The sequence below is a fragment of the Neomonachus schauinslandi genome, chromosome 13 (genome assembly GCF_002201575.2).
Source record: "Neomonachus schauinslandi chromosome 13, ASM220157v2, whole genome shotgun sequence".
NCBI lineage: Eukaryota > Metazoa > Chordata > Mammalia > Carnivora > Phocidae > Neomonachus > Neomonachus schauinslandi.
Window position 1 is genome coordinate 88,430,269 of NC_058415.1, and position 18,224 is coordinate 88,448,492.

At 57.7% G+C, this 18,224-nt stretch overlaps 1 protein-coding gene across 1 annotated transcript in view; it reads left to right on the forward strand.

The window, feature by feature from the left end:
• Nucleotides 1-18,224, forward strand: part of LAMC3 (laminin subunit gamma 3) — a 56,168-nt gene that overhangs the window by 34,239 nt on the left and 3,705 nt on the right. Inside the window, exons 12-27 of the mRNA XM_021691442.2 lie at nucleotides 1,984-2,202; nucleotides 3,776-3,964; nucleotides 5,240-5,485; nucleotides 6,374-6,527; nucleotides 7,212-7,354; nucleotides 7,822-8,000; nucleotides 9,348-9,489; nucleotides 10,712-10,917; nucleotides 11,307-11,383; nucleotides 11,802-11,936; nucleotides 13,061-13,208; nucleotides 14,191-14,340; nucleotides 14,488-14,590; nucleotides 16,941-17,140; nucleotides 17,708-17,854; nucleotides 17,952-18,051. Coding sequence (XP_021547117.1) covers nucleotides 1,984-2,202; nucleotides 3,776-3,964; nucleotides 5,240-5,485; nucleotides 6,374-6,527; nucleotides 7,212-7,354; nucleotides 7,822-8,000; nucleotides 9,348-9,489; nucleotides 10,712-10,917; nucleotides 11,307-11,383; nucleotides 11,802-11,936; nucleotides 13,061-13,208; nucleotides 14,191-14,340; nucleotides 14,488-14,590; nucleotides 16,941-17,140; nucleotides 17,708-17,854; nucleotides 17,952-18,051 — 2,538 coding nt within the window. The remainder of the gene's footprint in view (nucleotides 1-1,983; nucleotides 2,203-3,775; nucleotides 3,965-5,239; nucleotides 5,486-6,373; nucleotides 6,528-7,211; nucleotides 7,355-7,821; nucleotides 8,001-9,347; nucleotides 9,490-10,711; nucleotides 10,918-11,306; nucleotides 11,384-11,801; nucleotides 11,937-13,060; nucleotides 13,209-14,190; nucleotides 14,341-14,487; nucleotides 14,591-16,940; nucleotides 17,141-17,707; nucleotides 17,855-17,951; nucleotides 18,052-18,224) is intronic.

An 18,224-nucleotide genomic window follows, 5' to 3' on the forward strand; every position in this document is an offset into this window, starting at 1 on the left:
GGTTCTGCTCATGTCAGGGTGTCTGATAGCCCTGGTCCTTGTCTCCCCATCGTTGTGACAACCAAAACAGCCACAGATTTGCTTCTAGGGGGGTGATTGGCTACTTTTGAGAACCTTGACTTCTGGGGCCCCTTCGAGTCCAGGCTTGGGGGTTGTAACCCAGCCCCTCCTGCCTCAGCTCCCTCGTTCTCTTTGGAGCTTCAACCCCATCATCCTTGCCCATGCTCCCCAAAGCCTCCCTGATCCCCAGGTCACCCTGCTGAGCCTTCTTGCAGGAATTTCATTTCTGCCACTCACTCAGCCTTCAGTTAACAGATGTTCACAAAGCACCTACTTAGGCCGGGCCCGTGCTGGGTGCCGGGGCAAACTGGAGAGGCAGGTGGGCATACCGACCGTCCCTCTCCCCGCCCCCCCAGCAGCCCCAGACCTCCTCTTCCCACTGATGATGTTCTGGGCTATCTCTCTCCATGCAATTGCTTTTTTTTCAGCGAATAGTGTGTCTTGGAGGCCGTTACTTGTCTTACACATAGAAAAGGCTGGTTGGGGGCGCCTGGGTGGCTCAGTTGGTTAAGCGACTGCCTTCGGCTCAGGTCATGATCCTGGAGTCCCGGGATCGAGTCCCGCATCGGGCTCCCTGCTCAGCGAGGAGCCTGCTTCTCCCTCTGACCCTCTCCCCTCTCATGCTCTCTCTCTCTCTCTCATTCTGTCTCTCAAATAAATAAATAAAATCTTTAAAAAAAAAAAGAAAAGGCTGGTTGTCCATCCACCGCGTATCATTCCATGGCATAGATGCTCCCTGAAGTTTCAACCATCCCCCTATCCCTAGACATTGAAGCAGTTTCTGGTTTTTCACTATGCAAACATTGCTGCAGAGAACAGGGAAGAGCTCCATAGAAAGGTCTTTGTCTCCTTGTGCAAGTCTGTCTGTAGCATCGATTCCTCAAATGGAAATGTTTGGTGTTAGGTCAAAGAGGGCACATTTTAAGTTTTGATACCTGCTGCCAGATTGTCTTACAGAAAGGCTGTACCAATCTATGTTCTCAGGGCATGTGTCCACCCTCCTCCACTGTCTACCTGCTCTGGTTCTTCTTCAGGGTTGATGGATCGTTGTTATATTTTGCCCTAAGATTCTAGTTTTCTGGGGGAAGGTTGGTCTGATAGGGGCTCTCTTGCTTCACTAGTAACAGAACCCTCAATTAAGTGTCTGCCTTTGGCTCAGGTCATGATCTCTGAGTTCTGGGATCAAGCCCCACGTCCCTGGGGCCAGCTACCTGCTCAGCGGGGAGTCTGCTTCTCCCTCTCACTCTGCTCCTCCCCCTCCTCATGCTCTCTCTCTCTCACTCACTCTCCCTCTCAAATAAATAAAATCTTAAAAAAAAAAAAAAAGAAACAGAACCCATGAGTTCCTCACACCATCTTTCCCTGTCATTAAAGATTTTATTTATTTATTTTGAGAGAGAGAGCATGAGCTGAGGGAGGGTCAGAGGGAGAAGGAGAAGTAGACTCCCCACTGAGTGTGGAAACTGCCAGGGGGCTCGATCCCAGGACCCCAAGATCATGACCATGATCAAGCCCTGTGTCAGGTTCCACGCTCAGTGGGGAGTCTGCTTCTCCCTGAGCCGAAGACAGATGCTTAACTGACTGAGCCACCCAGGCACCCCTCCTGTCATTGATCTTTAAATGCTTACCCATCTGAGGGGCGTGAATGGTATCCTCCTTGTTTAAATTTACATATCTTTAATAACCCATGAGAATGAATGTCTTTCCATAAAATTCCCAGCCATATCCATTTTTTGTTCTGAAAATTACCTTATTTTTCCTTTGTCCTTTGTTTTTTTAAAATTGCAATTGACTCATAGACTGCCTTTCTGTATGTGGGCCAATAACCCTCCCTTTGCCTGTTACATAGGTGCATAGGAAGGTCTTGGGGGGGCGCGGGAATGTGTGCCCATAACTCTCTTCCTCTCTATCCTCGTTCTGCAGGCCAGGTGTTCCTGACCGAGGTCCGGCTCATATCCGCCCAGCGGGGGCTCTCCCCCCCAGCCTCCTGGGTGGAGACCTGCTCATGTCCCGAGGGGTACACAGGCCAGTTCTGTGAATCCTGTGCTCCCGGATACAAGAGGGAGACACCACTGGGGGGTCCCTATACCAACTGTGTCCCCTGCACCTGCAACCAGCATGGCACCTGTGACCCCCACACAGGTGAGTCCTCGCACCCCATCCACAAGCCCCCTGGGCTGTACCCAGCACAGCCGATGACCTGAGCAGGGTCAGCTGTGTGCATGTGCGAGTGATCACCAAGAGCAATACTCATGAAATGGTGTCATCAGGTTCCTCCCCATGCTGGGACCTCTCTATACACTATACCGTCAACTCCTGCCGTTAGCGTCCCATCTTACAGGTGAGGGGCCCAACGCGCAGGGAGGCCGCTCGGCAAGTAGGTGGCAGAGCTGCTCCTGCCACAAGTTCACTGCCGGCAGTTCTTCCCCACTTGCAGCCAAGGAAACGCAGAGAGCCCTCGAGCGAGGTCACCAGGCAGGAGCTGCTGGGTGGGGCCTCTCCCCACACCCAGGCCCTCCTGCTGCCCTCCTGGAGCAGGTGGGGGGGTCTCTGAGAAGGGAAATGCCTGCACTGGAGCGGACAAAGGACAGCAGCCTGGGAATCAGCAGACTAGCTAGCGCGGACAGACACACACTACCCATCAGGGGCTCCTCCAGTTTGGGCCGAGGCAGGCATCACTAATCGAGCCCAGATGAGGCCTCCCAATGCTTCCGTGCACTGCTCCAGGTGGCCCCTCCCGAGGAAGCGCGATGCACGGCCGGTCGGTCACCCCTCGGAGCCCTTCGCCACCCCGTGACCTCCTGCTCCGTTTGGGCAGGTCCTCACCCGTCAGATGGGCAGCAAGACCACAGCTGCTCACACTGGATAGAAAGAGGAGTGAGCGCGGGGGTGTGGGCCGAGGCAGCGACCAGCGGAAAGCAGCACAGACATGATGGTCCCCCCTGGATTCGCCACCCTGAATTCCCTCTCTTCCCCCCCACCCCATTGGGTGCTGCTGGGCCTCCTGGAAGCGGTGGTCTTGCGTCGCTGAGCCCTTCTCAGCGGGGCTCCTCCCTCAGGCCCTGGCCGTGGTGCCTCCCTTCCCCAGGGCACAGGGTCTGATCGGACTCCAGGTGCTGGAGAAGGGGGTTTGCACCATCCCCCAGCATGAGCAACGAGTGGGGGCGGGGTCTGTTCTCTAAGACCAGGCCGCCTCCGGGAACCCACAGACCCCATACACGGGGAGCCTCCTTGCAAACTCCTGTCAGGAACAGACTCTTGGGTCTGTGTCACTCTTGCTTTTGGCCCCTGAGGTTAAGAGAACACAGAGGAAGGGGCAGGAAACCCGTAAGTGTAGACACGGATGTGCCATCTGTTGGGTCGCTGATAGGTTTTGGAATACAGAATACCAACGATAACAGTCCTGGATCATTCTGTGAGCCGGGGACTGTGCAGGGCACTCTGGCTGCATCCTGACGAAAACCCTTGAGGTCAGAGCCCTTGTTGTGTCCATCTTGCAGGTCACTGAGGCACAGGGTGTTAGATGGTTTCCACAGCTCCACACGGTCAGTGAGTGGGAGACTTTTTCTCCCCAGGCTGTGCTGCTCCCACCTTGGAAGGTTCCCACCTCAGTTTGCTGGGGATGTGCTCTGTGACCTCTCCCACCAAGATGCCCCCGTCTCTGGAGCATTCTGGGCTCAGGTGGTCGTAACCAGGTGCTTGTCTTTCCCCTCAGGGATCTGCCTGTGCGGCCACCACACCGAGGGCCCATCCTGTGAGCGCTGCTTGCCAGGTTTCTATGGCAACCCCTTTGCAGGCCAGGCTGACGACTGTCAGCCCTGCCCATGCCCCGGACGGTCGGCCTGCACAGTCATCCCAGAGAGCAGGGAGGTGGTGTGTACCCACTGCCCCTTGGGCCAGAGAGGTGAGTGGCTTGTGCCCTGGGGCCCTGCCTCTGTCCTGGGCTCCAGGAGTGGGGTTCTGGGTTTGGAGTGTGACCGATGGGGGAGGGCCTAGCTTAGGAGTGGCAGGCCTGACCTCTCAGAACACGGCCAGGACCCCGGGCTGCTGTGGGTTCCTGGCAGAACTTGAGTGGTTGAGCATGTCCAGGAGAGCTTTTGAAAATGCCCTTCTGGGCCCTGGCCCCATAGAGCCTGATTAGTAGCTCGAGATGGACCCTAAGAATCTATATGCGTAACAAGTGCTCTGGCTAATTCTGATACACGGTTAAGGTCGAAAACCTCTGATTAAACTTTCAGCTTTTACTTTTTTTAAAGATTATTTCTTTATTTGTCAGAGTGAGCGCGAGCATTGACATAATGTTGCCAAGGTTCTCAGACATCTGACTATATGTGTGGTGACTGGCTGCCTCAGGACTGGCCATTACGTCGGTCCTGTCAAGTGCCTGCTTTGCTGGGGAGCGCTCTGCTCTGGAAGCAGCTCCCCACAGCCAGCCGCAGGAGGGGGGCGGGGCGGGGGCCCCAAGACCTGACAGAGCCAGGTCCCACCTGGGGACCCTGCACCCCACCCTGCCATCATGCTGTGCCTCCGCTCCCTAACCTTCCCCACATTTTCTGGCTCCCCCCAGTCTACAGACGTGAAGGGAGCCCCCTCCGGTGGGTGTGGACAGTTGCAGAAGTTCAGTCTGGCCCAGGCTGAGCTGCACCTGAGGGTGGACTTTGGGGGAGCAGGGCGCTGCAGTGCACGGAGGGAACAACCCCCTGGGAGGGGTGCCCGGGTGGGCACCAGCCCCCACCTTCACCACGCCAGCATCCTGCGGGCCTTGCTGAGGAAGAAGATGGTGTCCGTGGTGCTGAGGAGGGTGACGACAGTGACTAGGCGGGGACAGCCCCTGCTGCTGAGCACTTAGCAGGTGCCAGGAGCTGAGCACTTACCTCACCAAGCCCTCGGAGGTGCTGCCATTATAGTCCCCGCCTTGCAGAGGAGGAGCCCGAGTTCAGGGAGGCACAGGGGCTTGCCCAAGACCACACAGCCCACTGATGGCTGAGCTGGGCCCTGGCCCCGGAGCCCATGCTCGGCTGCACAGGGAGGCCCGAGGGACGCCCGCCCTCCCCGCCTGGGGACCTGGCAGCCTCGCGTGCCGCGTGCCTCGGGCCTCGTGCCGCATGCCACGTGCCGCGTGCCACGTGCCGCGTGCCGCGTGCCTGCTCCTCCACACACAGCCGTCTCCCTCCCCCAGGGCGGCGCTGTGAGCTCTGTGATGACGGCTACTTCGGAGACCCTCTGGGGCTCTCTGGGGCTCCCCAGCCCTGCCTGCGGTGCCAGTGCAGTGGGAACGTGGACCCCAACGCCGTGGGCAACTGCGACCCCCTGTCTGGCCACTGCCTGCGTTGCCTGCACCACACGACAGGTGCCCACTGCGAACGCTGTCAGGACGGCTTCTACGGGAGCGCCCTGGCCCCTCGGCCCGCAGACAGATGCACGCGTGAGCACCCACCCTCCGCCCCGCGGGTGGGGCAGGGCGGGGGCCCCTCTCTACCAGACCCAGCCCGCAGCTTGGGGGGGCTGTGCAACCTCAGGCAGATTCCTCACCTTCTCTGTCCCCTTGTCTGGAAGGTCTAGGAGTTTGCTCTCATTGTCTGGAAGGTCTAGGAGTTTGCTCTCGTCCAAGGTCAAGGTCTCTCTCAGCGTCGATCTAATCAATGCCGATCCTGTGATTTTTTTTTTTTTTTTTTTTTTTGCCTTGATAATTTAGTCCTTATGAGGTAAGGTAAGCCCCCCAGTTAGCGCCTACGACTGTCCTCCGTGGCAGACAGCACCCATCACGTTTGTGCTGCCCCTGGGCTTCCAGCAGGCTATTCCTCTCCCCAGCCTGGGTTAGCACTCAGCCCCCTGTCCCCGCTCAGAGGGCCATGGCGTGCCTCGGCCCGTGGAAGGCCTCCAGAAGTGCTGGAGGGAGAAGCCCAGCATTTCCCCCAAACTTACTTGCTCCAGAGCCCCTTCATCATGTGAGGAAGCCGGCCTCTCACTCTGTGGAGCCCAGGAGATCAGGGTCAAGTGACCCAAAACGGTGGGCACCCAGGTCCACCCGTGACTCCCTGGCCTGGTCTCTGGCGTTCTCCCCAGCCGGCTGGGGTTCAAGGCAGGTTCAGAAGAACCATCTGCAGCCATGAGGATTCTAGGCTGTCTCTCCAAGGACATAGGAAATGGGGTGAGAGTTGAGCCCGGCCCTAGAGCCTTTTTCCAGAAAAAGCTTAGTAGTCTGTGTTGAATGTGAGGCATCCCCGTGGGCTCCCCATCTTCTCCTGGATCCCCAAAGGTTGAGTCAATGATCTGTGTGGTTCCCCAACACCGTTTCTGCTTCCATTCCCAGCCTGCAGCTGCCACCCTGAGGGCTCAATCAGTGAGCAGAGAGCCTGCGATCCGGAGACCGGCCAGTGCCCCTGCCTGCCTCATGTTACAGGACGGGACTGTGGCCGCTGCAGCCCCGGCTTCTACGACCTCCAGCCCGGGAGGGGCTGCCAGAGGTGAGTGGGGTGAGGCTGCGGGTGCCCTTCCCCGGGTGTGTCTGCAGGATGGAAGAAGTCCCGGGGAGCCCCCAAAGGGGGGCCTGGCTTAGAATGTGTCACCCCAGGCCCACCGCCAGGGACCACTGTGCCCTGCCCCAGAGGGGGACAAAGGGATGGTCCCTTGGGGGGTCAGACTCGTGGCCCTGCCAGCCCAGGACGCAGGCCAAAAGCAACCCTGAGGGACATCCGGGTGGGCAGAGGGCCAGTTTGGTCTCTGATTCCCCGCTCAGTGACGCTGCAGCTCTGTGGTCTTTTTGGCCAGAGCAGCACCTTAGACAGTGTCTTTAGGGAGCAGCGGAGGACCCCGAGGAAGTGCCCAGTGCAGCAAACAGGCTTCTTCCTTGCGAGACTCTGCAGTGCCTTTAATATGCTAATTGCATTGTGACTTTCCAACGGAGGGGCATAATCTGCAAGATTTGTCAGTCCCCATAGCCTTATTTGGGGGGTGGGGGGAGCTTTTTTGTGAGACGGTGCTTCCCAGGACACAGCTCGGGGAAAGCTGTTAGATGTGTAGCCACGTGGTGATGGGGCCTTGTGGGTGGAGAGTGTGACCCGGAGGCCCCTCGTGGGCTGCAGCCAGCCGAGGCTGGGTGGGGAGCGGCTCAGAGCTTGTCTCCGACCCGGGTTCCTTCCCCATCCTAGCTGCAAGTGTCACCCGCTGGGCTCCCAGGAGGACCGGTGCCACCCCGAGACTGGGCAGTGCCCCTGTCGCCCCGGGGTTGAGGGCCAGGCCTGCGACAGATGCCAGCTGGGTTTCTTCGGCTTCTCCATCAAGGGCTGCCGGGGTGAGGAGGCCGGGTGCTTCCCGGCTGCCCAGAGGGTGGGGTCTGAGGTTTCTGGACAGGAGCCACGGGGATGCCAGCCATGTGGCAGAGAAGGGAAGATTGGCTGCAGGCCTATCTTCTAAAAGTGGCCGTAGAAATGTGGAGAGAGCGTAGGGGACCAAAAATCTAGCCGCGGGCTCCACTGCTCAGTTCCCGTGTGCTGGGGTCATCGAGTCACCTCTCTGGGCCTCAGCGCCCGTATTCGCACAGCTGGACTGCCTGGCCGTTCCTAGACATGGCTGCTTCTCAGACCCAGGGACACTGAAACAAGTCAGTCACCGCCTCTGACCTTCTGACTCGGTGTCCCGGGAAGGACCCAGGAGTGTAGCTGAGCTGGCCCTGGGGGGTCTGGAGCATCCAGGTGTGAGCATGCAGGGGCCCTGGGGGGTTCCGACTGGGGGGGATGCCATCTGCCCCGGTTCCCTCAGCCTGCAGGTGCTCCCCGTTGGGTGCCGCCTCGGCCCAATGCCGCAAGAACAGCACGTGCGTGTGCAAGCCCGGCTTCGTGGGCTACAAGTGTGACCGCTGTCAGGACAACTTCTTCCTCACGGCTGGCGGCACACGCTGTCAGGAGTGCCCGTCCTGCTATGCTCTGGTGAAGGAGGAGGTGAGCCTGCCCTACCTCCCATCAACTTCACACCCCCTCCCATGAGCACCAACTCTGTGCTGGGCACCGGGAAATGCCTGCTCACCTCCGGCTCTCAGGCCTTCTGGGGCCACTGGTCACCTTCCTCCTGTGCCCACCCAGCCATCGGGCCAATGCCAGCCCTGCTCAGCCCTCACCTCTGCCTGTCCTTGGCTCCTGAGCAGATGGGAGAACAGTGCCTTGCCTTGCACCAGCTGTCCTTCCCGAGCACCCAGGCCCACGTCTCATACTTTCTGAAGTTCAGGGGGGATGAGACCATAGATGGCCCTTTGTGGGGAGGGTCAGGAGGAGGGCCATGCCCATGCTGGGACACAAGTAGAATTTTGAGCAGGGAGCTGGTGTGGTGCAGGGGTCAAGGAGCATGAGCTCTGGGGTTCCCCTCCCCAGCCCCATTCGTTGTCCCCATTAGCAGGTAACAGCTTTGGTAAGTTTCAGTGTCTCTCTCTATTCTCTCTCTATTCCACAGTGGACATAGACCTGCAACCCCTTCCCTGAGACCGGGGAGGCCAGCCATCAGAGTGATGGTACTCTAGAAAGATACAATGATGGGCGCTGAGCATAAGCTGCCCCGAGCAGTGCCTGGGCCAGTCCCTGCAGTCAAACCCAGTGATGTGTCTGTGGGAAAACAGGCGAATAGTCCCACCAAACAAATAAATAAGGGCCACAAACAGCCTCATTCAGAACAGTTTTGCTTCCCAGTGAGTTTAGAATTTTTTTTTTTAACCTGGATTTTGCCATCAAATAAGGACTGGAAAGCCTCATGGTCTTTCAGAGCATTCTGGACTTTTGGAGTCAAAGAGAGGGCTCGGGACCTGCATCCCCTGACCCTTAGGGTGGTTACAGGGTGAACATGAGCAGGTGCGTGGCCAGTGGGCACTAATGGCTGGCTCCTAGCACGTGCTCTGTAAATGCAGTTATTGTTCGTGTGATTAAAAGAGCAGCGCTAGGAGACACTGCATGGCGTGCTCACTAGGCCAACAGGTATCCAGGTGCACCTGATCTGTGGCAATATAGTAGGACAAATTCTCCTGGGGATTACCTTCTTGTCCTTCTCTAAGTGGAACAGAGATGTGGTCGGCTGAATGGCAGCAGGGGTCGTGGGTGTGAGAAGGAAAGGGACCGGAAGGAGGAAGGGGTGGGCAAGGCTGGTTCTCCAAGGTCTGCTGTGTCCTCAGCTTTGGCGCCCAGGATGAGATGGGCGAAGGGAACCATTGGGGAGGGAAGGCCAGGCAGAAGCCAGGGGGAGGTGTCCAGACCAGACTTCCAGGCCACCAGCCTCACACACCCTTCTTTTCCTGACTCTTCCAGGCTGCCAAGCTGAAGGCCAGGCTGACCCTGATGGAGGGGTGGCTGCAGGGGTCTGACTGTGGCCCGCCCTGGGAACCACTGCACATTCTGCAGGGAGAGGCCCCACGGGGGGATGTCTACCAGGGCCACCACCTGCTGCAAGGTAGAGTGAGAGAGCAGAGTGGGAGACAACGGGATGTCTGGCTGGTCAGACACACCCCTGGGAGCCCTTCGGTCTGCTCTCAGGATGCTTCGAAGGCTCTGAGGGCTTGGTCCTAGAAGAAGTCACTTTCTGGGAGAGCCTGTCTGACCTCCACAACTACGTGGGCTCCTCCCATGACAGTCTCATCTCCCCCTAGATCTTTCCTTCAATTTCCCCCACCCAGTTGTACTTTGTAACCTTATTAATATTAGTCTCTGACGATAGCATCTAGCCCCATGCCCCACCTAGACCACAAGCTCAGTGAGGACGGGCTGAGTTCATTCAATGATTCACGCATGCAACAAATAATCATTGAGGTGCTGTCCCAGGTGCTGAACAGGTAACGTTTCTGCTGTCTTGACTGTTGGCCATATTGCTCACTTCCCAGCATAGAAAATAAATGACTGAATGAGGAGGGAGAAGCTGTTATTAGAGCCAGGTGGAATCTGGCCTTGGGACACTGCAATTTAGGGAACCTTGAAAGTGAATTGATTCTTCTGTATAATTTCATGTTCATAAGCATCTATGCTCATTTAGCAGCCAGACATAGGTAAGCTGAGCTCCTGTTAGCAACACTCATTATCAGAAGAGGGAGCTTCCAGATGCTCTGTGTTAAGAACCCCATAGTAGGAGCACCTGGGCGGCTGAGTCGGTTAAGCATCTGCCTTCGGCTCAGGTCCTGATCCCCGGGTCCCGGGATCGAGTCCCGCGTCGGGCTCCCCGCTCAGCAGGGAGTCTGCTTCTCCTTCTGACCCTCCCCCCTCTCATGCTCTCTCTCTCTCTCAAATAAATAAATAAAATCATAAAAAAAAAGCCCATACTGAGCCACACTGCAGGTCACAGAGCTGACTCGAGGCGGGGGCGTTTCTGCGGTCTCAGGTTCAGGAATTGCTTGTTGTGGCTCTAGCAGGTCTGGATTCCTTCTAAGCCTCTTGACTGTGGCTGACTTCTGGTGTGGGAGGCCTTGGGTTGTGATTGGCCTCTTTTGGGCCTCAGCATTTGCATCTGTAAAATGGCGAGGCTCTTCCCTTGGAACTGACTGGTGGTGGTGCTTAGCTCTGGTGATGGAGTTCAGCTGTGCCCAGGCAGAGTGCAGGGCACAGATGGGGGTCCCCGAGGGCAGGCGCTTTATTGTGAAATCTCCATTGCTCTGTGACCCCTGGACTTTGTGGGCTTCATGCAGGAGCCCGGGAGGCCTTCCTGGAGGAGGTGACAGGCCTCGAGGATGCGGTGAAGGCTTCCCGGGAGCAGCTGTGGGCACTGAGCAGGAGTGCCCACTGTGCCCAGGCCCGGGCAGAGAAGCCCTGCATCCAGCTGGCAGAGCTCGATGCAGCGCTGGAGTCCTCGGAAGAAGAGATTCTGCAGGCAGCCATCATCCTCAAATCTCTGGTACCCCAGGGGCCCCTCCCCACCACCCGCCCTGGGCTCACCTGGTGATCTATCTGGTGGCCTGGGGTGTGCTTCTTTGGAGAGGCTCCGTTTCCTCATCTGCAGAATGGGGGTCACACAGTGCCCCTTGTGCTGACTCAGTGGGATCATGTCTACATAGAACAAGGCATGTTCCAGGTGGACAGTGAATGCCCATCGAATGAGTGGTGGGTGTCATTTCTGTCGTTTCCACGTTCCGGGGCTCTGCTCACCGGGTGCTGACTTTGAGCCTTTATATAGCATTTATAAAATAACTGGCATAGTTTGTTCTCCCAGTAATTTAGCCAAATGACGCCCTTGCCCTTCAGGGATGGCCATCAGTTTTTCCTCTCTCCCTCTCTTCTCCAAAGGTGATTCCTCAGGAAGGACCCGGCCAGCCCACCACCTGGAGCCACCTGGCCACAGAGGCCCGTGCCCTCGCCAGGAGGTGAGACCCTGAGCCCTGGGAGCCTGGTCCAGAAGGGAGCCCAGCCCTTTTCCAAGGGGGTTCTGGGGTTAGGGTCAGCCTCACAGGTATCCCCCCTGCCTGCATTCAGACCCAGGCTGTCCTGACCACTCTCTTCTGTGATGGCTTTATTAGGGTGACCATATCATCATTGTCCAAACTGAGACTTTATGTGTGATAAAAGACCTGATGGATCATTATGCCAGGACAACAGCCATAAACTCTATGTAACAGGAATACACTCGCTGTGTATCGGGTGGAGGGAGGAGAGGAGCCTGGCCCTCCGGACTGGACTCTGTTTGGGTTGGTGGGAGGCCCACGTGGTGGGAGGTGTGGGTTCGGGCATAGGCCCCCTTCTGTATGAGCTGTTGGTGACGGTCAGGTGGGCTTTTCCATACAGCCACAGGGACACCAGTGCCAAGACTGAGGCCACTGCTCGGAGGGCCCTGGTCGCTTCCAACGCCAGTTACGTGCTTCTCTGGAGTCTGGTGGAGGGCAGAGTGGCCTTGCAGGCCCGGCGGGAACTGGAGGACAGGTGAGGCCTCCCGGGTGTGCGTAGAAGCTTGAACTGGCCTCCTGCAGCTGACGGGGCCTGGTGGCAGGCTGCTGGTTCCAGAACTGGCTTCCTTCCCAAGTCCTGACGTTCTTTGTGTGGGGGTGGGAAGGATATCTGAGGTCTTGGGCCCACTTTGCCTGGGGGTACAGCTCAGCCTCTGGAGAGAAGGGACGAGGGCCTGAACCAGGAAGATCCAGAGCAGCACCTCCCTCTCTCACCCCTGCTGCATTCCCCCAGCCCCATCCCAGGCGGCAACCCCCGCCCCGCCCCCGGTCCCCAGGCAGTTCCTCTCAGGCACCAGCTTCCAGCTTGGCCTCTGTTTCCCTGGGTGACCCTCTTCTCTCCTCCGTAGTCAAAGGGTCAGGAGAGACCCAGCGAGTTCTCAAAAGTCCCAAGTTGACTTTCTAGATGAGAGAATCTAATTGGCCCACCTCCAGTCAGGTGGCCCACACCCAGCCAACTAGCATGAGTGGGGTGAGGTCACATGACCCGCTCCTGGGGCAGGGGTGGGGGCAGGGCCTCTCTGAGAAGTGGGTGGGGAGGGGTGAGAGACAGCCAGAAGTCCGTGCCCCTGGTGGAGATGGGCGGGGAGGGTGTGATCAGCTGGACAGCACCACAGAGAACTGTTCTATGGGGTTGACTACAGCTCCTTGGAGCTAAAGGGGCCTCAGAGCAATCACGCAGCCCAGGGCTCTCCATTTATCTGGAGAGCGGCATGCCCAAGGTCACCCGAGGGCATAGCCAAGACCAGGGCCTGGGCTTCTGTCCCTTCCCCAGCACCAGGCACTTTCCACTTAGTAACTCAGCCAGAGGCTCCCAACATTTGCAAAACAGATGACTCTTGGGTGGAAACCAAGGGCAAGGCCCTTCAGAAAAAAGTGCTTGAATGGAATGAATGAAGAAACAAGAATGTGGTGTCTCCACTGCCTCTTCCATTCATGTGAACGAGGCCGAGCAGCGGCCAGTTTCCGAGGCCAGCTGCTGGGTGCGGACCCTGAAGAGGGCTCCAGCGGGGGGGCTGTGGCGGGGGGTGGGGGGCAGCCACAGGGAAGGATTGCCCTGTGCCCTCTGCCCTGCGAGCCACCTCTGCTGTCTCCTCTCAGGTACCAGGAGGTCCAGGCGGCTCGGAAGGCGCTGGGCACAGCTTTGGCAGAGGCGCAGCCCGAGGCCGAGAGGGTCCTGGCTGCTGTGTGGCGAGACGGTGCAGACGCAGCCCCGCACCTGGCCTCGCTGGCCACCCCCGCAGCACAGGTCAGCCCGGCCCCGGAGCTCGGCATGGGGTGGGGGTGGGAGAAAGCGGCAGCTGGGAAACCGGTGCGGCCCGGGTTCGGGCAGATCATGGGGCTTATTTTTAACTAGATGGCGGTCGATTAAAACAAGATAATCCACCTCCGTGGCTTGGCGGAGCGCCCGCCTGGCAGAGTTAGCGCTCGGCCAGTCTTCGTTGTTGGTTGTGATGATCTAGCGAAGCCACGCAGTTCGCCGAAGCGGCATTAACAAAGGCACCAGACAGGCGTGGGATCAAACCCCAGCTCCCCCCTCCAGATCTGTGACCTGGGCCAAAGACTTTCCCCCCCTGTGCTTCAGTTAGGTCCTCTGTCAGATAGAACTCACCCATTAGGTTATCCTAGGGCTGCATCCACGGGGGCCGGGAGAGGATTCATGAGTAATGTGCAAGGTGGCCCTAGTGCTTGTGGGCCCCCTGGATAAATCAGCTCCGTCGCGTCTGCTCAGTAATCCTGAAATCCCAGAACTCAGAAACTGCACTTTAAGGAAGAGACTGAGCTTCTACAAATAGATTTGGGGCAAAACCTGATCTGCCTGAAGCTGCTTGTTTGGGGTCTTTGCTTGCCCCCACCCCGAACATGAAGAGTACCATGCAGGTGTTACCGGGCTTGACCCTGAGCGTGGCCCCAGAAGCTGCCGAAGGTGCTAGATGATGTGCGGTACCTAAACAGCTCTGCTTCTCTGAAGTCAGGAAAGCACATTCGCCCCCAAGATTTCCGCTGAGATTGTGGACCTGGGGAAGGAGATGCAGGTCAGGGAGGCCTCACTTCTGGTCACTGGTAGAGCTGGGATAGAGACAGGGTCCCCCACCTGGCGTCCCCTGCCCTGGCCCCTCCGCTTCCCGGGGTCCACAGGCAGCCCTGCCCCCGCCATTCCTGCCCCGCTAGACGATCTGCCCCTCCGACCTTCCGGCCAGGCCCTGCCTGAGCCCACCATCTCCCTGCAGCCTCAGAAGTCCCAGGCCGGGGCCCTGAGCCTGAAGGTGCAGGCCCTGGAGAAGACAGTCGCATCCAGAGAGCGCAGGCTCACCGAGGCTGCCGGGACCCTCCAGGCCACCGCCCAGGCCATGCTGCACAAGACCGAGCCCCTCACGCAGGTGGGCTCCTGTCCTTTGAGGCAGGCACCTGGGGCGGGGTTGGGGGGGGAATGCAGGGGAGGGGAGGGCAAAGACCGGAAATTGTTCTTCCCATCCTCCAGTGTCTCCTGCAGCACCCCCTGCCCAGCTTCTCTCTTCTCTCTCCAGCTACGCCAAGAGGCCGGAGCCGCCCTGACCCAGGCTTCCTCATCGGTCCAGGCCGCCACACTGACTGTCACCGGAGCCAGGACCCTGCTGGCTGACCTGGAAGGTACACATGCCTTGCTGAACCCGAGGCTTCTTGACGCACACATGTCCGTGACAGCCACCTGGACTCCTGCCTCAGCCAGGCCAGCTTGGCCCTGGGGACAAGAAGGGGACAGAAGTCCAGTTGTGAGGGCATAAGCCGAGCAGCCTGTTCCCCACCCCCACCCCCAACCAGGACCTCTCCCGTGGCCGCTTGTCTCTCCCTCACACACCACTCACCGGTGTCTCACCCACCAGGCTGTCAGTCATCAGACCACACGCAGAACCAGTCGGGGCCAAGAGACTCTCATGCCCTCGGCCGTCCATCCCTGGTCTAGTCTGCTCTGATGGGGGGGTCCTGTCACCTGGTACAAATGGCTGCCATGATCCAGGGTTCAGCTGAGGCCACGGGGAAGGAGACAGACTTCTCCTTAGAAAGAGGTGTGGGTTGATGCCAGTCCAGGTCTCCTTGAGCCTTAGGAAAATAAGGATAAGTGGTCCCATTTTATAGATGTGTAGACCAAGGAAAGGGATTGATAACTATCCCTGGGTCCGAGGTGCGCGTAATAGAAACTGTCCAGTGTTAGGATTCTCGAGCTCCGCGTCCCCTCTAGAGCAGGCTTCTGTGGTGTCCCCTGTGCTCCAGACAGAAGCCCGCTCACTCTTCATCTGTGGCTCTGCCCAGTGAACTGGGTAAGGCAGGAACACTGGCAGCCCCAGAGGCCCCTTGGGGTCTGAGACTGGAAGTCAGGCTCTGTGGTCTCAGTTCCGGAGCTTTCCTCCCCAACTCCATCTGCCGCCGCTGAGAGATGTGGCTGCAGCCGCGGACCCCTGCCCTCTGGGGCAGAGGGTGAGCTAGTCGGTGCTTCCTGTTCTCTAGGTTTCTCTGCAGTCGGAAGGCCTGGCCACCCACCAGCCAGGGGGCTTCCGATGGGGAAGGCGTAGCCGCGAGCACTTATCTCTGAGTAGCGTTTAGGAAAATGTAAACTCCGTGATTGAGTGGTAGAACATTAGGACTTTAGAACATTAAATTGTAAGGGTTGCTAAAGCCATCTGCTGCAACCCCCTCACCCGGCAGGGGGCTCTTCCACCGTCTGCTTCCCTGCTTCCAGCAATGTGGGGTCACTAGCCCACGAGGTATTGCCTTCTCGCTGTGGGATGTACTGCATGGAAATTTGGCCCCTTGGTGCAGTACCGTGGTCCACACAAGGACTCATCTCAAACCACTAACCCCAAGCTCTTTTCCCCATTCCTACCCCTTTTCAGAGATACCCTCTCTCACCACCAGCTGGCCTGTGCTCAGTGGGTATTCAGGATGAAAGGAAAATTCACTGAGTGAATATGGAGCAGCTTTCCCCAGGGTGTGGCCCTGGGGCCCCTAGCCCAAGACAGGCTCTGCCACCAGTTGTGTTTGTGTTCAGATAAGTTTAGGAAATGTCGCTACTCTAGTGCCCTCTTGAGGCCATACAGTGGTAGTAAAGGCCCTGAGAAGTCCTGCCATAAAGAAACCCGGTTCTCTTTATTTAAGCTTGATGTTTTCTCCTGATGTTTAGTAATACCCCATAGAGTTAGGACTCCACGGAGTGCATTTTAAGAAACACCAATTTTGTATACAAGAAACAAAGTAGATCTAATTTCTCGATTATCTTCATGGAAAATTATGTGATATTCTGCCTTAGAAGGCCTGATTCATTTAAAATTTGACTATTGTTAGTACTCCCAATTTCCCTTAAAATTTTATCTGAAAGAAAAGGGAAAAGTCTCTCTTCTTTACAGAGGGAAGCTACTTCTTATTAGGTAACAAAACCTATGCAAATCTTAATACTTCCCTTTTTGTCTTGGCTGCTAGGAAGCTCAGAGGTAAATAGAGCATTCAGTGGCTGTAATGTCATTATCCTAATTTTCTGGTACGCCCCACTCCTCTTCTTCCCTTCCTCATCCCCCCAGTTACATATGGCCCTTGGTTTTTCACTTTAATGGTCCAGTGGTTGACTTACCTATCACTATAAGCTGCTTCAAAGCCCTTTTAGAAATAGGGGCTACACAGAAAGAGAGCTGAATGGATCTGCTGGGTACCGTGCTGGGGCTCCCCATCCATTCCCACCCCTGGCCCAGGCATTGGCCAACCATGCAATCTCGCGATTTTAACAAACATCATAATATAATATGAATCCTTGAATTCACCGAGCAGTACGTCTTGCTCATTATTTGTTTCCCAGATGAGCCTCAGAAGGTTACACATAGATCTCCTGCCTCTAGAAGCTCCTCTCACGTTGACTATGGGCCCGAGGCAGTGACTGCCTGCCTGGCAGGCTCCTTAGGGGGTGAGCCCGCCCTTCTGACACAGCCCACCCCCCCACCCCCCGGGTTTGCAGGAATGAAGCGGCAGTTTCCTCGGCCCAGGGACCAGGCCATGCTGGGGAGGAAGGCAGGCATCGTCAGGAGCAGGCTCCTCACCGACTTGAGAAAGAAGACCAAGCAGGCGGAGAGAATGCTGGGGAACGCAGCATCTGTCTCTTCCAGTGCCAAGAAGAAGGGCAGGGAAGCCGAGGTGTTGGCCAAAGACAGTGCTAAGGTCAGGGCCATGGGTGTGACAACAGTGACGTCCCTGCCTTCTGGGCCTGTGGGAGGACTGTTCTAGAAGAGCTGCCCCTTCTGTAGGTGAAACGTGGTCCCTACGGATCTGCCGCCTTCCATGTAACCCATGCTGAACCCTCCGCACTTACCGAGGGCTCAGGGGGCCCCAGGCTCGAAGCCCTGGAGCGTCCTGCAAGTGACCCTGTTGATCCCTCAAGAAATAGAGGTCACTGTTGTCGCTGGTGAAGACCCCGAGGACCAGCCCGGTTTAGTGACTTAAGTCACATAACCAGGACTCTCACCTCGGTCAGCCTGGCTTTACTCTCCCAAACTTCTAGGCTCTTGTTTTTTAATTGGGGCCAAAGGCTAATCCGTGCACGTCCTTCTAGGCCCCTGCTGGCTCTGTGCATCTAGCCAGCATGCGGTCTGTGTTTGTGGAATGAATGAATGATCCCGGGCTCATACTGACGACTGACGATTGGCATTATGGCCGTCAGTGCTCTTCACCTCTGAAAGGACTCAGTCCAATCACCCTCTTCTCTCTCTGCTGCTGCCCACCCCCCAGCTCGCCAAGGCCTTGCTCTGGGAGGGCAAGCAGGAGCACCGCCGGGCAGGCCGGCTCTCCAGCCAGACGCGGGCGACGTTCCGACAGACCTCCCGGCAGGTGCTAGCCTCACAGGCCCGCAGACAGGAGATGGAGGAAGCAGAGCTGGTATGTATGCGTCCCAAGACCCGCCCCCCCAACACTCCCATTTCCTGCTGGCCCCCGAGCCAGCAGGGAGCCGTTCAAGCTTTCCCTCCCGCCCCAGATGGGTGCAGAGCTGAATGCCTTGGAGCAGCAGATCTGGGAATCGCGCACCTCCCTGGAGAAGGATGTCCAGGTCTTGTTGGAGCTGCTCGCCAGGCTGGGTAAGGAGACCCCTGGGTCCCTGGAGCACCCCCAGGAGCTTCTGTGAGGCCCTGTCCTAGAGAAGATTTCCTCCTCGCCGCCAGCTGCCCACTGTCCCTCATCCCCAGCCACAAGCATTTGAAATAGCTCCAGGCCCCCATACAAAGTGGGGCTAGTGTCACTGTGTGGCGGG